This window comes from Phalacrocorax carbo, chromosome 20 (genome assembly GCF_963921805.1).
Source record: "Phalacrocorax carbo chromosome 20, bPhaCar2.1, whole genome shotgun sequence".
In the NCBI taxonomy this organism is placed as follows: Eukaryota; Metazoa; Chordata; class Aves; order Suliformes; family Phalacrocoracidae; genus Phalacrocorax; species Phalacrocorax carbo.
Window position 1 is genome coordinate 3,989,861 of NC_087532.1, and position 17,203 is coordinate 4,007,063.

The 17,203-nt window shown below is 54.7% G+C and overlaps 1 protein-coding gene across 3 annotated transcripts in view; it reads right to left on the reverse strand.

Annotated features, from left to right (window-relative positions):
* Positions 1-1,125: 1,125 nt before the first annotated feature.
* AGRN (agrin) overlaps positions 1,126-17,203 on the reverse strand; it is a 132,067-nt gene continuing 115,989 nt past the window's right edge. For all 3 annotated transcript variants that reach the window (XM_064470517.1, XM_064470516.1, XM_064470518.1), the window contains 10 exons: positions 16,891-17,025; positions 16,629-16,725; positions 16,031-16,195; positions 15,505-15,616; positions 12,877-12,993; positions 12,352-12,541; positions 11,477-11,564; positions 6,578-6,802; positions 5,799-5,902; positions 1,126-4,185 (listed from right to left, as the gene is read on the reverse strand). In XM_064470517.1, the coding sequence (XP_064326587.1) occupies positions 4,028-4,185; positions 5,799-5,902; positions 6,578-6,802; positions 11,477-11,564; positions 12,352-12,541; positions 12,877-12,993; positions 15,505-15,616; positions 16,031-16,195; positions 16,629-16,725; positions 16,891-17,025 (1,391 nt within the window). In that variant the 3' untranslated portion in view covers positions 1,126-4,027. The remainder of the gene's footprint in view (positions 4,186-5,798; positions 5,903-6,577; positions 6,803-11,476; positions 11,565-12,351; positions 12,542-12,876; positions 12,994-15,504; positions 15,617-16,030; positions 16,196-16,628; positions 16,726-16,890; positions 17,026-17,203) is intronic.

The following is a 17,203-nucleotide window of genomic DNA, read 5'->3' on the forward strand; positions in this document are numbered from 1 at the left end:
AGCCTGTAGTAAAAAAAAAAACCACCATCCAGCTGCCAGAGCTCAGCTTTTCCTTCGGGCCAAGACAACCATGGCTTTTTCTCCTACTGCTCTGCAGCAAGCTGGCAAAACGCCTCTGAAAGAGGTACTGACTTTGCAAGTCCGTGCTTGTTGTGGCATAATAAGGTCATTGTCAAGAAGATGCTGCACCAGGAGGCTGATCTCGAGCAAAGCACGGCCCCGGTTGTGAATTGTGCAACCCCTGTGGCTGCTCAAACACTGGCCTCATTGTTCCCCATTGTGACTCTTCGGCGTTGCATTGTCCATTGAAAAGCCGGTTCCCACTGAGCTGGTGCAGACACCGATCAAACGTGCATCACCGCTGGATATCAAAATGACTCGTTTTGCTAAATTAGCTGCCTCCCAAATGGCAGGAAACCCACGTTCTTTTCTCACTTCACACCACTTGGATGAACATGAGCTCTCGATCGAACAAAATTCTCCACCTCCCACCTTTTCTTGCAGCAAGATGAAGCTGTAGAGATTACAGAGCTAGGGCTCTGGCCAGGTGGAAAGGCCCCATTAGGAAGGCCTGTTGAGAGCAGGAACTTAAGACGCTGGTACGTCTCAAACCACATCCTGCTTGCATGCTTGCGACTGACTTTCCACGGCTCCTCAGCTTACAGAGGGTGAAACCCAGGGGAAACTGCTGCCATCAGTGAGCAGCAGGCCACAGAAGCACCGCTTCTGTCTGGTTGACAAGGCTCGATGTCAGTGGGATACAGAGCCTCCTTTGAAAACGCTACCTAAGAGGTGATAAAAGCATGCATGGCAAGGAAGGAAAGGCTAGCGGGTACTTGAATAGGTGAAACCACTCAGAGGGCAGATGGCCACAGAGGGCAGATGGCCACAGAGCCACACAGGAGTCTTCCTCCTGCAGACACGGGGTAGATAGGATTGAGGTTGGCATTTGGAAAGAGGCTGCGTTTAGAAGACAGAGCAGGTTCCTGCACAAGCCGCTCTGGTTCTAAGGGAGATAACGGAGATACTGGTTTGACTTCACACGGTATTTGTGCAGGAGACAGACACACACCAGTCAGCAAGCGGGAGGCACAGAGTTCAAAAGTAATAAAAAAAAGCAATAGGCCCCTTAAAAACATATTTAATAGTTTTCAAACTTTATTTCATGGTGATTGACGAAAGACACAAGTTAGTAATGGTTATATCATGCTGCTCCTCTACTGTGCATTGCCCTTCAGAATTCATACAGCAGTTCACAATGGTCATTAATTTACCCTATAAATGAAGCCACATGGACAACTTTTTTTTTAAAAAAAAGGCAAAAAAAAAAAAAACAAACCAGAAAAAAACCCAAACCTCAATGTCTTGTTTTTTTTGTACATACATGTTATAAATGCTATTAAAAATAAAGCCGAAGTTAAGTGCACAGCCCCTAGGGAGCACTGCTGAATCTGACCTTGGTTCAAGATGCTTGGCAACGAGGACGCAAAGTCCTGTTTTAAGGCATTTCCAAGCCCCAGCAAAAGCAGACAGAGTTTTTGTTTTTGTTTAGTTGGTTTTTTTTTTTTTTTCAGTGACCCTGGCTTCATTCCAGTGGCATTCTAGAAAATTAGCAGCTTCCTCTGCGCATGCCCCTCTCCCTCCGGAGCTGGCACGGTCAGCCCTCAGTCTCGGCCGACGCAGTTGCATTGCCCAGCTAGAACTCACGTTCTCAAAACACAGACCGAGGGTCTCGAGCTTCCCTCCCAGCCCACCCCACGCTGCAGTCCTAGTTAGCCCCCATCTATCTACACCTCGTGATCAAAATACAGCAGCCCATCCCTTTCACAACACAGTCACAGTACTCCCCACCAGGAACCACAATTTATATACATTACATTAGCCACTTAAAATGTGGTATTTCCACCCACACAGCCACACACACCCACCCTGGAGGCTCCATCCCACAGAGGGTGCAGCCCCCCCCCCCGTGAAATATTTAACCACTGGATTTTTAGAGGAATGTCAATAGATTAGGTAGAGATTGGGCGGGGGGGGGGGGGAGCACAGATTTCCTTTAATTAAAAAAAAAAAAAAGAAAAAAAAGAAAGAAAAAAGGAAAGCCAAGTGGTTTTATACAATATTCTTCCCCTTCATTACATCTGTGTTCAGAGCTCACCCTGAGAAAAGTAATTTGACTTTTCATGGCTCAAAACGTAGTGCCGAGAAACAACATTTTTAAAGGGTGCACTACTTTGTAAAGGGACACTACAAGGTGCGCTAGAAATTTATGGTAAAACTGCAAAACGATGGCACTCTGGATATTAAATAACACTTGATACCTGGTGGAATCCTTCAGATTAATTCTGTACGTTCCATAAAGCTGGTTTTACACAGAGCCAGCTGCCATCTCAGGGTGGGAAAGGGACACACTGTGTCCCGGCGGTGGAAAAGGACACAGATGCTACACAGCACCAGTAAATTCTTCCCATGGAGAAGGAACCAGAATGGAGCGGGTCATTTCTTTCATAGCTGCAATCCGTTTGTTCTTCTCCTGCTTACGGGAGATTCAGGGTTTGCATGCAAACGTGTGCTGGTTGACGGACGCTCGCAAACATACACTCATTCATTCAGAAACACACATACTGGCTTTGTAACTGGCACCACAGTATTTGCTTCCAAGAGTTGCACGGAGGAAGAAAACCCTTAAAAAAAAAAAAATCCCCTCCTCCCAAACACTACTGCCTCGACAGCTGACTCACGCCCCGTTCCCATTCCAGCTATCGCTGCTGGGCTGGCGGCATCCAGAGGAGCTTTGATCATGGCGTGGAAGACCCCGCATTGCACTGGGCATTGCAAAAACTTATAGTCAAAGGTAAAACTCCAATTACTCTTCATGGGAGAGGCTCTAATACCAGCTCTACAGCGATTCCCATGCTGGCCAGCTGCAAGCATCCTCATGGTAGACAGAGGGCAAAGTCACGCCCGGAGGCTGGAAAATGGACATGGGTCATGGAAGGACACATCCAACAGATTATTTTTTTAAAAGTGAAAAGGGACCCAGTCCCCGTGCCCTGGCAGCCCGTTTGACAGCGCTGGAAGAGGGAGAACACTTCCAGCTCTTGAAGAGGTGCTGCAAGTTCACTGGTGCACAGGGGAGGGCAACGCTTGGTACACAGAAGCTCTTGGGAAGAGCAGCCAGGGCAAGCAGGTGGTTAGGACATGTCTGGATAAAAACAAAGCGTGGAAATGAGGTTTCACAGCTGCTTCTGCACATGTCCAAGAGGAGGAGAGCCAACAGAGAAATCAACATTTCCCCTACAGCACCTCTCAGTCCAGCAAACAGTCATAAGACAACCAAAGAGCAATGCTTTCCTGCCTGCTCAGAGCAGACCTTGGTCTCTCTTCCAGTGCATGGCATCCCTGATTTTAACAGAGCATAAAGGAGAAAAGCACTTGAGATTCTTACACACATAAATTATAGTGAGAGGAAGGGGGGAGGAGGGAGATAGGGTGGACACAGGGCCAGGAGAAGGCTTGGCAGAGCCAGGCCCCAAAGCAGGGTGGCAACTGCCGCTTCTCTGGTGGCCACTTCCCTGCTCAGCCAGCCCTGCAGAGCGGGGCTTTGGGGCCAGGCCTGAGGTGGGAAGGCAGTGAATCCACGGAGGCCACACATCTCGCCAGCACCAGCATCCTTTCCCCCACGGGCATGAACAACAACCCAAGAACACAAGTAAGGAGGGGGAAAAATAACCCAAAAAGAAGCTTCAAGTATGAAAAAGTTTTACAATGCAGGTGTAATGGGGAAGTTCTTCTGTCACTTCTTGGAGACTTGGTTCAAGGTTTGTTCTTTGTTGCTGCTGTTTGATTAGAGTCTGACTGACCTGGATAGACTGCAACCGAACAGATAAACCGAAAGAAAAGGTGTTTCCTCCCCTCCCATTCCCCCCTCCCCCCAAAATATAAAAAGCAATAAGTTTACAAAAATAGAAAATAATTACAGCAATAGGCAGGAGGGAGGGAAGGAGAAGGAAGGGTCCCTGGGGCTCTATTTGGCTGAGCAGTGTAATATTGTGGGGTTGTTTAAAGCGTCCTCCACCAGATGCAGTTCTTGGCGGTCGACAATCACGTCCCTTATGCAGCCAATAAAGCCAGTGCTGTAGGCCTTGGGCAGCTTGTGAGCCACGCTCAGCTTCTCCATTCCCCCTGCAAGAGACAGCGCGGAAGGTCGGCTGGGAGGGCAAGGAGAGGCTGCTGTGCCGGCCAGCGGCCTGCCCCGGGCAGCGTCGCACCCTCATGCGCACACACATGCAGTGCAGGCGCTGCTGGGAGCGCCCTCCTCAACAGCGGGGGAAAAACCCTCTTTCCTGGCCACTATTTATTTTCACTTAAATCAGAGAAATGCCAGTTCCAACCAATAGACGCAGGTTTCCTGAAGACACCTAAACCAGTAACTTGCATTCTAAAATACCAATTCAACTTAAAATACTTCATTTCCTTGGAGATCGGTCCTAAATTCAAACTGAATTTTATTTCAGTTACTGAGACGTGAACTATGGCTCATTCGAGGCGCTGAAATTCTGAAAGGCTGATCGCAAACAAAGCCTTTGGAAGAGCTAGTGGGGAAGCCAAGCAAAAATTTCTCATGGAAAAATTTTGCTTTCTTCTAGATTTCAGAACAAGAAATGGCATCTGGGAATCTGTCTTTTCAGACGTAAGGCCACATTTTTGAACATGAACTCTATAAGTCGGGTTAGACCTGGAACTACAGGCTTAGACTAGGAAGATAAGATCAGATGCTTCTGAAAAGCGTGAACAGAATCTAATTCACTGTTTCTTCATTACAGCTGATTGAAATCCCCAGATGAACATTTCTGTCCATTGATTTCTGAGGTCTTTGTGCCCCCTTGCAATCCTGAACGCTAGGACAGCTACAGCACCCGCCGGAGGAGAAGCCCAGTCCTTCACTTACAGATGGAGAGCTGAGTCATGCAGGTTCCTCGAGAGGAATGAAGCCGGGACCTGCAGCATCCCCTATCACTGGGCGTGCTTCTTTCATCCTTTATGCTCCAAAAAGGACTTCGCTCTCCTCTTAGCTCAGATTAGTACTGGTTGTAGTTAAGCGCAATTATCCTACACTTGTGGGTGGATTTCTGGCCTATTTGAGCTGGTACAGGACAAATCTAGCCTCTGTCTGTGCTGACAGATCTGCCACAGGCAGTGTGAGGTAGTTGCAATGGGCCAAACTCTGCTTGCAGGATCGAAATACTGCAAACACACAAATGGACCTGACTCTGCTGCACAGGCGGGCACATTCTGGCACATCTGCTTATTCTGTTATGCAAATAAAGCAACATTTAAAATCTGGGTATTTATGTATTTCCAGACAGAAGTACCTTTCTCTCAATTCAGCTGTTTCACTTTTGGGAACCAGAGTTACCCAAGCAAGTAACGTTTGGGAGGCTTGTGAACTAAGGGAGGCTCCCACACGTGAGGGAATTCGGCAGGTGGGAGCACTCCCAGTTTGCAGTAGAGAGTGCTCCACGCCACTGGCGGCAGGGGATCCTTAGGGGACACGGTGACTTGGAAAGGACTGGCATTTGGTAAAGCCAACCCTTCGTCCCTCAGCTGTCACCAGCATCCCGCCCTGGTAGGCAGAGAACGAGCCGGGGACTTCTTAGGCCAAACCTGTCAAAGCCACCTGGGAGGCAGAGATGTCCCATTGAAACAAGTGAGGGAGCATCAGTGTCCCGGCTCCAGCTCCGAGCCCCGCACAGCAAGGGGCACAGAGGAGGTTCACCCTTTCCACACCAACTTACCCAGCCACAGGGCCCCATCTGTATCCAGCTGTGTTGCACCGAGTGGAGAAGAGCCAGCAATGGGGGCTTCGTTGCCAACTTGAAGGGAACCTTCTCTCTGTACCCTGCTCCCGGAGAGAGGGGAGAAGGAAGAGAAGATGATTAGCAACCTTAGAGGAATAACCCAGAGCTGCCCTCTGCTTTACGCTAAATCCAGGTGCCGGGCACCATCAGCCCTTCTCCACCTGGAGAGGAGCGGGGCTCTCCCTCAGGCCACGAGGCGCGCAGCGGTCCTCGGTGCGACGCCTCCCCGGGGAGCGCCGCAGAGCCGGCAGCCAGTGCTCCCCTCCGGCATCCCCACGGCATCCCGCGGCCCCGCTGCCGGCCCTGCCAGAAGCCACAGCTTCCTCCCGTGCCGTCCAGACCCATCAGCAGAAATCCCTGGCATGCCAGCCCCATGATCCGCTCACCACTCCCACCACCAATAAAAATAAAAAGGGATGGCTTGGGCTCAACACGAACAGAATGTCAAACCCTCAGCCAGCTAAAATAAAAGCCGTGAACCTTTCGTACCTCCTTGAGCCTGCCCCTTTGACATTTCCAGGCGTGTCACAACACGCACCCCTCCAACGCGGCACTGCCCACATGCCTCTCCTCTATTATTATCCAAGAAGAGGAGTGACCCTTGGGGATCACAGGGCATGGAGCCACGGCCATGACTCAGGCTCCCTAGTTCACAGCTTGCCCATCTCAGAGCAATCTGCCACGGTCCTGCTCTCCCCTCCCACGAGCCTTCACACCTGTATGCTTTGATATGAATCCACTGGTTGGTGTTGACGGGGACCGTGGATCGTAGGACGACTGGCTTGGAGCCGAGGTCGTAGGTCATTTGAACGAAGCCATCCACTATGGCGAGGGCGATGTAGTCTGATCGCTCCAGCCCCTTCCCACTCCACAGGATCAGCCCCTGAGTGGCTTCTGTTTTGATGCTTAGTTCAAAGTGGTTTGACTGCAAGGCCTTCTCGCTGCACAGGGAGACGACAGAAAAGAGTTAAAAACACGGCTACAAAAGCAACAGGCAGCCAGTCAGCTCCTCGGAGCAGCCTTCTCTGATCCCAGCCAACTAGCTCACCTGCTGAAGAGAACCTTCAACCAACCTTTGGCATCAGGCTACGCATGGGGCCTCAGTCCCTACCTGCTGCACTTGAGGGGTCGCAGCCTTTGCAATATCCCAGGCCTGCTGCATGATGGGGGGTGGGGAGCAGATGGAAAGCTCTGAACCAGGCCACAGGATCAAAGAAATAGCCCCCTGGTGTTCTCCAACCCAGCTCCCACTCAGAGCATGACCAGCGCCAGCACTACATGACAGCAGCGTTGGCTCTGCCCAGTGGAGCTTGGGAACACCAAGAATGGAGCTTCTCCATCTTCCTGCTGACCTGAGCGGGGGCTGCACAGTCCTCTCGGGGATGAAGCGTTTTCCCCAAAATCCAGCTTGAACCTCCAAAGACATAGCCTGGGGCTACTGACCCTTGCTTTTGCCCTCCATGGAGCACAAGGTTCGGACACATCAACCCCTGTGAACTGCGACACACGAGTCTTGGTTTTGCCTCCTCATATGCAGGCGCTGAAGGAAGAGGTTTGTTACATGGACTGGTGAACAGTACTGGGCTGGCCCCCACATCGCCAGAAGGATTTTCCCCACAGAGCTGCCTTTGATTTGGGAGAAGTCAGAACAAAGTGGGCTCTGTTGGCCAGATCAGGCACCAGCTAAGCTGGCGTCAACACCATTTCATCCTGCTGGCAGGCACCCGAGGTGCCAGCAGAGCTGGGGTGCCTGGGGACCGCTGCTCCCCATGCCATCACCACGCAGCCATCAGCCTTGGAGGCGTTTGCTCTACACCGCTGCCTCTGCTTGACCAAAGCCCAACGGGAACCTGAGGCTGGGGTCCGTGAGGCGATGAGCACCCTGCAGTTGAAGGGGATGGAGGCTGTCCACAGAAGCGGAAAGCCTTCTTTCTCCTAGACGTGGTGTCTTTTCTCAAGGGAGGAATGAAAGGAGGACAGAATTTCCCCCACACTGGCACCCCCATCTTTCCTCAGTCCCTTCTGGAACAGGCAAAAGGCTCTTGGCAACTGGTGACGTTGCCGTATGGAGTTGCCATCCGCTCTCCGGGGATGCTCTGAGACACGCTGCTGACACATGTGCACACACAGACCACACAACATGGGCAACACAGACAGCTTTTTATTCCCAAGGGACACTGTCCAAGGGGCTGGACAAGGGCTGTACTGTCAAGGTAACTCAGCCTCTCCCCTCACCAGCAGCTACTTGCTGTCTAGGTCCCCCAGGAGCAAGGGCCAGCGCTCAAGCTATGCAGGAGCTGCTGTTCCTATGCTGGAAGGACACAGCTTCTTTCATGTTTACTCTCACCATCTGCAGAGCTGTATCCCTTATAAATAAAAAGCCGGGGGTATGGACACACAGAACACGCACAGAGACAGAGACATGCTGAGGCAGCAACAGCAGAGCACGAGACACAAGAGCTGAAAGCCTGGCACAGACTTACCTGGGCTCTGCAGGATAGTCCAGCGCTTCGGGACTTAGATGCAGGAAGAAAGGGGAGCATGCGATAAGCGCAGAACAGCGGAGGAGACCCTTCCCTCCCACCCCAACTCACGGACAGGGAACAGCCCTGCTCAACAGCAACAGCTCTTCACCCTCCACAACGCCCAAGCTGAGAAAACCACCCAGCATGAGCAGGAAGCCTCAGCCGCTGTCCTTGGGGCTGAGTTTCCTCAAGCCAGCGAGGCTTTTGCAAGCTGTTGCTTAGCCAGAGTGGGCCTAATAACGCCAACGAGCGAATACAGCCCTGTCCCAGTGGTGCAGGGACTCTGCAATGCTCTCCTGGGTTCGGGACATGCTTTAGGAGGCATGGTGGTGTTGGGCTGCTGGTTGGACTTGATGCTCTTAGAGGTCTTTTCCATCCTTAACGATTCTATGATTCTATGACTATCAGTGTTCCTGCTAATCACCCATGCCGCCCTGCTGGGATGAGCATCCCAGGACAGGACAGAGGGTAGAACTGCTGGCAGAAGGGAGCTTTTGGCCCACGGCCCTGCAGTAGGACTCTCTCCAGGGCAGACCTGCACGCAGGTCTCAGGCTGGTTCCTTGGGACGCCGCAGAATGGGCTCCCACCTAGCCAGAGAGCTGACTTGTCACTTAAGGCCTCTGAGTCAGCCTTGGGGCACTTGGGCAGCAGGGCGTGCATGGAGAAGGGGAAACCCAGCACTACAGCTGTCCTGCTGGCACTGGCTGGAAGTGTTAGGGGCTACAGTCCCGGCATTACAATCAGCTCTAACTAGATGTATATATAAAAATGTATGTTCAAAAAAAAAAAAAAGAAGTACGGGCATGTCATGGCCAGCAGAGCCCAGAGAAACAATTGGAGTGTTAGTCCTGCCCAAGGCACACCCCAGTGTCTGCCTGGAGACAGAAGAAACTACTTTTTATGGGCAGCCCAATGGGTCCTTCAGCCCTGGCGGGGCTACCGAGTGCCGCTGCCAAATCCCGGCAGAGGGATCTGGGGAGAAGTGCTAAGCTCCCTTGCAGGATGGGGCATGCACAGCCAAAATAGGCTGGCTCAGGCAGGGAGAAGGCTGGGAATGGTGACCTTCCCTTTGCAGTGCACTGGGAGAGGCAGGACACACGGGGAGCAGCTTTCTGCTCATCTGCAGGGATGTGGCTCACGTCTGTGCAGAGGGACAGCTGGGCATTTTGCCACGGGGCAGAGTTGTTGTGCAGGCCACTACATGCCTCTCGTTGCCATAGGGCACACTGTGTAGCTTAGGAGGATGGTTGGCTCCCAAAAAGCCCTTTCCAAGACACCAGACCACCTCCCAAGCTGTTGTGACCATGCAGGTGAGGGGCTCTGTGGCTCCCCAGGTGTTGACATGCACGCATGCACGCAACTCAGCCTCCCGAGCCTCTGTCTGACCCCAGCTTGTAGAAAATGAGGTGAAATGGAGATGTGACAGGCAGGTATCACTCAAACTCTCTCCCCACACATTGGAGCTGCATGAACCAGTACTTCTCTTCCACTCCTGCCACCCAGCAAGACAGACAGACAGCAAATCAACAGCTGTCAAGCCTGCTCTAGGGAAGAAGCCCTTCTCCCCATCCACCTGCCCCCCTGGCCGCAGCACATGTTGTGAGGGGGTGCCCAGGCCACGCACCCCTGACCGGGGAACATCCTCCTATCACCCAGCCTGGCCCCTTTGCTACGGCAGCAACACCACATTCGTGCCAGAAAAACCACAGCAGGGTTAGCACCCCTTAATTCCATCACCAATGCCTTTGCCACTGATGGAAAAGGTAAGTCACAAGAACTTCTCTTCCCCTATGCTCATCCACTTAAACTAAGGCTATGTTGCAGCATGCTGCTGGGACAACACCTTGACTGCAGCAGAGCCAGGCAGCGTCGCTCCTGCTGCATCGTGGCTCTGTTCGGGCCCCTGTACGGCTGCCAGAGCTGCGGTCAGTACCTGTGTCGTCCTCACCCTGAAACGGGAACCCCCTGTCCCTGGCAGACCCCTGGGAGAGTGCCCGTATTCCTCCTCCCACACCTGCCCTGCGCTCCCCCGCGGGTGGGCTGGCGGTCAGGGTGGCAATGGGAGACGTGGTGGAGGGCAGATGGCTGCAGGGAGGAGCTGGGCAGTGGGGACGACTGTACTTACGCGGGGATCTCATTGGTCAGGTGGCTTGAAAACAAAGAAACAAGGACCTTGAGAAGAGACAAGACAGACAGAGACTGACAGACAACAGCTCAACACAGACGCCCACCCCAGGCAGGGTGTTGGGGCAGCAGGGAATCTGAGGGTGTAAGAGGCAGATGGACAGAGCCTTATGCAATCCCCTCTCCCGGTGCCATGGAGCTGGGATTAACCACAGGGGCTGTAGGAGCACGGTGCTGAGCCAGGCTGCAGTGCAGCGAGAGTCTACTGCAGGAGAAATATCCAGCCCAGAGGCTGAAGGGGTCCTCAGTCAGCAGCTGCGTACCAGGCTCTGCTTATCTTGAGCGAGAAGCCCCCGGGACCAGTACAGCCACAGAGGCCACAGGGTCCGAACACGTACCCCTAGCCCATGGGGTCAGGGTCGAGCAGATGCTGGAGAAGGCTAGCCAGGTCCTGCAGCAGCGACGGCCCATCCCTGTTGGCAGAACCGCCCCCTTGCTGCACAAACAGCCAGGGAGACAAAGGAGCTGGCAAACAGGCGTGAAATAAAACAGAGGCAGAGCTATCTCTCCCCTCAGCACAGCTCACCCAGCCCATAACCCTCTCCTGAGCATGTGGGCAAAGAAAGGCACCGACCAGGAGCAGGGGACATTAACCATCTCCATGGGTGGACTCAGCCAGCTTTATCCCACTCGCAAACCAGACGATGGTAACCCAGAAGGTGGCCCACACACTACAGAATGAGATTATCCAGACCTGAGGTTGGCCAGGCACTGCCGTTGTGGGGAAAAGCCCTCTGCCAACAAGGCAGCTTTAGAGGTAGCGGCTGGAAGCGAGTGCTCACAGCCCCAGTCTGGCTTGCCCCTTTCTGAGCTCTGTACTTGGACTTCTCCCACCCTAGCTCTTCCTCCCGCTAGCAGCCCTAACTCCTTGTTTTGATCTTGGTTCAGCTCAGCAGCCAAGTTACCTCTTTGTCACGGCATTGTGGTACTCCATATATGTCCTACCATCAAAAGCAATGGCCTCTGCATCTCCAGCAGCCTTCTCAATGATCACTGGAGGTGGGAAAAAAGAGCTGTCAGGTAACATGGCATGGCCCGTCTGTCCTTGGAGATAGGAAAATCCCCCTTTACACTGAGAATTCAAAACAGGACGAAGGCGTGCACAAACCTGCCACCCCTTGGGGCATGTCAGCACTCTAAGCAAGCCCCTGGAAAGTTTTGCTGTGGCTTTAAAGCCTGTGAGTTTGGACCACCTCCTTGTTTTGCAGCCAACTGTCATGAAATCTGCAGCCTTGCTGTCTTCCTGGCTGAAGCTGGGGAGGAACCGGGACTCGGTGATGGCCCAAGTGCTAATTTCAGGGAGGCAGCAGGAAAGAAACCCTGATCTGCTACAGCACCAAACCATGGTGGGGGTTGGACTAGATGGCCTCTAAAGGTCCCTTCCAACCTAGACCATTCTATGATTCTACGTTTCCCTGCCCCAGCCTGCTTCAAGTGAGCACAGCAACACCAGACAGGTGAGAGCGCACTGGCAGAAGGAGGTGACAGGGCTGGGTGATCTACCCGTGGGCAGCAGCATTTGCCCTGCTGCGTGCAGTGCAATGCCTGCCTTTCTGAGAAATGGCATTGCCTCGACTTCACAGCTGCACAACAGCGCCAGCCTGCAAACGCCGCAGCTCGTTTCCCCTGGATCCCTCCCACCTGCCACAAGGGCAAGACCTCAGGCTTGGCCTAAGCGTTGTGCTGTCCTGCTGCCACCAGCTAACCATAGAAGCAGTTTCATTGCTCTGTCTGGCCAGTGGGTGAGGGTCCATGTCCAGCCCTATCTTGGCAGTCTCACCTTTCTCACACTGAGCCCCGGAGAAGCCCCTCTGGCAGGCGCACTCGTAGCTCTCTAGCCGGGGGCTGCAAGTGCCTCCGTTCTGGCAGGGGTTTGGTTTCTGGGTACAGGGGTGGCCTCGGAAGGGGGAGATCTCAATGGCGCTGCGGATGTTCTGCTCCTTCAGCACAGGCACCCCCTTGACAGAGATCTGACAGGTGCAAGCAAGAGGAAGCACGAAAGTCAGCCTTCACCACCCCACCTCTCTGCGGGGCTGGCGGGGGGACAGAGGCCAGCACCCTCAAGAGGAAAAGGGAGATGGGAACCCATCCCCAAGCCACACGTGTTCCTGCGATGCACCCCTGCCTCCTCTTCTGCCACCCACCACTGCCACTTTTCAGCTGGCTGTTTTCCCCCCGTGCACATGGACCCAGGTGCCAGGGAAGCCCACTCTCAGGCTCATCCTCGCTCTCCTCCGGCGATGCCAGCGCAGATGGAACATCTCCCAGCCAGACGCCTGCCCCAGGCTGCCCGGTAGGGTCTTACCCTCTGCACAGCTCCGTCGAAGCTGGTGGAGATGGCAGCTGCTCGAGCTAGTTTGCTGAAATCAGGGGCTCCCCCCACATAAAATGGCTCCTTCAGGTTCAGGAAGGTGTGAGGCACCTGGGGTTGAAAGGGGAGAAGGTGAGATGGAGAAGATGTCAGGCTATCCCTAAGCTGCAAGCTGGGCACTTGGCCCAGCTCCGCGAGGACTAAAGGAGGCTGAGAGCAGGGCGGCACTGCCGGCAGAGCAGGCACCCGTGCACAACCAGAAGCTGGGCTGGTGGGAAAGAAAATGCCTGTCCCCGGCGCTCCCCCACTCCCTGCCTTCCTCCCTCAAGGCATGGGCTGTGCCCTGGGCCAGGGCTGGCTGGGGCACCGCTAGCCATCTCTGCGGAGGCTGGAGCAGGAGAGCCCCTCAGAAAGCATGCCAGGGGCCCCGCACAGGCTCTGCCGCAGCGGAGCGGGCAGGACAGCCCTGCCCTGGGGTGGGCAGGCAGGAGGCGGGCCGGGCAGGGAGAGGCAGGCTGGGTTTCACATCCCGCCTGGGACCAGGTCCCCACCTTCTCCTCCGTTCCCTGTGCTGCTCCTGCCCCTGCTCCCCATGCCCTGCAGCCCTCGCTCTCCCTGCTCTGCCACTGGGACCCGCAGCCGCCCACCAGCCGCGGCACTGCCAGGGCGAGCCGCCGCCGAGCACGGGGGGAGGATGAGCTCCACGTATCTGGCACCAAACCAGGCTGCGTAAAGGGCGCTGGGAGAAGGGAGCCCCCAGCGAACCTCCTCACGCCAAGCTGCAAGGTCTCACCTGCCAGCAGGCACACAAGGGAAAGATTTTCCTGTGAATTTAATTTCAGGGAGATGCTGTTCTGACGTCCTCAGGCGTGGAGGCCCCTGGCTTTATGTGGCCCCCAAAACCAAGTAAACAAATATTGCTTCAGTCTCGCCAGGACTAATGTTTAAACCCAAACCAGAGGGATTGAGCTTGGGTTCATCCAGCTGCTGCAGGTCCCTTACGGCAAAAGGCTAGAGGAGGTTCTCCTGCATCGCACGGGGCTGTGAGTTTGGAGGAGAAAGACCCCCTCCTTGCTGCCACCCTGCAGCCCCAACTGCATGGCACGGAAAGTCCCAGGTGAGACTTCAGCCACACGGCTCACCGGGCACACAACAGGAGCAAGGTCCCCTCCTGTGCACCTGGGACAGACCCAGAGGCACAGCAGCAAGGCAAAGATGCAGTTATATGAATCACTAGCTAATGCTTTGTGGAGTTAACACGAGAAACATGACTGGATTAATTGAAATGCTTCCGGAACAAAACGTAACAACTGGCTGGAAATTAATGACGGAAGAGGAAAAGAAGTGTCTCTAATCTACAGAGATCCTAAAGCTGCTTGGTCAGATGGGAAGGGGAGTGGGTGAAACACTGAGATCTGAATGGAAAACAAAAGAGAACAACGTGCCAATGGCGGATGAGATGGAGGTGCAGTGGGTCATACTTATCTTTACCTTACGGGATTTCTGGGATCCAGACAGCAGGGGAGGGAAAAATACAAATGAAAAAGGAAGAGAGAGAAAGAGAGAGAGAGAAAAGGGAGATCAGTGGGTAACATTGTAACATGCACGGCTGCAAGACCACCACTGCAACCAGTGCCCGGGATAGCCAGGGAAGGGGAGCTGCAGAACGCAACAGGAGGGGCTGCTGCCACCCTGCCAACCAGGGGTGACCTTCACTTGGAGAGGAGCTTGAAAAGATGAGAGTGAGGGAAGGAAGAAATCCCTTGTTTTGCAGGAACGTTGCATAATCTTGATGCTGCACTTTTATGTGGAGCTTAAGGATGAATTCAGCAGCAGTCAGGCCCTTTCCTGCATTATCAGCTTCCCCACTGGAAAGGTGGATGGAAGGACGGCCAGTAGCCCTGCCATGAAACCCTGCTGTTTGTGCAGAGACAGAAGTGCAGGGGGGGACAGGACACGGGAGAAGTCAGAGAGGTAAGCTGCCAGCTTAGAAGCTGAGCAGAGAAAGCACTAATGGATTCAGCAGCAACAGTGCAACGGGGCTTTTACGACTCCGTGACTTCCTCCCGGCCGAGCTTCCCGCGCTCGGAGGGCTCCTGAGCCCAGCGCCAAGGGCGCGGGATGAAACCCACAGGGGCCCAACACAGCGGCAGCACGGGCAGCCGCTTCCCGGGGCTGCAAGGGTGCCTTGCGTACCTGCCCCTGTTCAGGGAAACTCGAGGACCTCCAAAAAAGGGGGTGTGCGGGTGTGTGCATGTTGTGCGAGGGGGGCTCAGTCAAGCACATCCCTGAAACCGAGGCCCCAAGAATCAGGGCATGCGTGGTGCTGGCAAAGGGGTTGCAGCTCTGTGGCTGGTGGGGGACAAGGAGGGAGGAAGAGCTGCAAGAGGTGTGCAGCTGCTGTCCTACAGCACCAGGGCCAAGCTACAGCGCAGCTGAGAGGGGCAGGCAAGCTCTGCCCTGCAGCATCCTTTTCTCCCCAGGTCTTGCCCACTTCTTCTCTACCCTTAAAGCCATGCACCACAGGCATTAAAAGCCCACAAGGCTGGGAATTCAGCTCATTTCACACGAGAGGAGCAGGGGCTGAAAGCCCAGAGAGCTCTCCTTTGCCCATCAACTTACCGGTGACTCTCCCATCACCCTCTCGCCGTTGTTGATCCTCATTACCCCTTTGCGCCCATTCCTCTCCAACAAGACACTTATCCAGGTGTTGAGGGGAATTGGCTCTTTGCTCCTGGTGGTGAGAAGGGAGAAGACATGTGAATGAGAGCTTTGCCATCACCACCTCCAAACACAGCGCTGGAAACCTCCCCTGACCAGCTTGGGCTGCCCAGGCCACCGCAGCTTGACCAGCTTGGGCTGCCCCAGCTCGCAGCCATGCAGACAGCCCAGCAGAGCCCGGGAGAGAGGCAGGAGCTGGAGGCAGGCCCAGCTCTGCCCTGCCCCACAGAGGGACAGCCGCCCCAGAGCCATTACAGCAAACAGCCGAGGCCAGTATGAAGCCTGCTACCCCCGGCTTCCTTATGGTTTTCTGGGGAGGGGGAGCTCAAAGCCAGTGCTAGATGCTGAAAGCCACCACTGTCCTTCTCCTGCCTCTGTCGCCACCACCACCCTGAGGAGCAGCTCCCCAGCCTGTAGCCCACCCTACCTGAGCACAGCCGCCCCTTTGCCCAGGTCATATCTGTATTCCAGGTAGCCATCGTGTAAGGCCAGAGAGACAAAGTCCCCTTTGCCATCTGTCTTCTGGCCATTGTAGAAGATCATGCCGCTGGGGCTCTTGGCCAGGAACACAACTTCCATGGACATTTTGTCCCTGAGGAGAGAAGGATTATGGATACCCTCCATTCCAGCTACCCACGTGTCCTCTTCCTCCGCTCCCATGTGCCGAGCCCTTAGAAGACCCCTGCCTGCCTGGGACTACAGGTATGGCAGAGAGATGCCACTCCCGTAAGGCACCCTTGCCAGGTAAGAGATACATCTGCCACGTTCAGGATACCATCCGTGGTGCTTATTTACCCAGCCCGTTGCAACCCCAAGCCCCTGGGGAGCATTGCTGGCTCATTCTGGCTGCGGGGATTCTGGCGATGCCAGTCCCTCTGGACAAACCCTCCAAAACCTGTCAAAAGGGAGAGCCTCTAGGGAGAGCCAGCATGTGCCAGGCGAGGCTCAGAGCCCAAGCTCTCTCCCCCAGATCAGCCACGCAGGCAATGCACTCGCCTGCCCCTCTCCTGTTCCTTGGCACTTACTGCAGGTCAGGAACGAAGGTCTGCAGCCCATTCAGCTCCAGGTAGGAGAAGCCATTGAACTCCGGGAGGAAGGGCATGGTGTGGTCCTGCTCTGTCACTGGGCACAAACGAGGGAAGGGTGAGGAAGAGGAGGCAGAGCAGCTTCAGCCAGTGCCCCAGAGCCACAGCAGGCAAAGCCTCCTGGCCACCCAGGCTGGGGAAATCAGCACCTTCAGTTCCACCCCCTTCCCCAGACCCGCTCCTCTGCCAGCTCCCGTCCCACCTAGCTCGCAGAAGTCTCCTTCCCGGCCCATGGGACAGGCGCACAAGGCACCTCCCTCTGGCAGCACCAGGCAGGTGGCAGAGACGTGGCAGGGCGTAGGGTCACAGGGATTCCTCTCGTCAGCACACGTTGGGCCTGCAGCAGAAAAGGCAGCCTGTCACGTCAGCATCTCAAACCAACAGCCATCAGGCATGATTTCACCAGAGACAAACAGTCTCCTGATGGCCCCACCAGCCTCTTTTCACCTGCCCAGGTTGGGTTCCAGTGACCCAAGAAGCCCCCCTCAGAGGACCCCACAAACAGCAGGTGATAC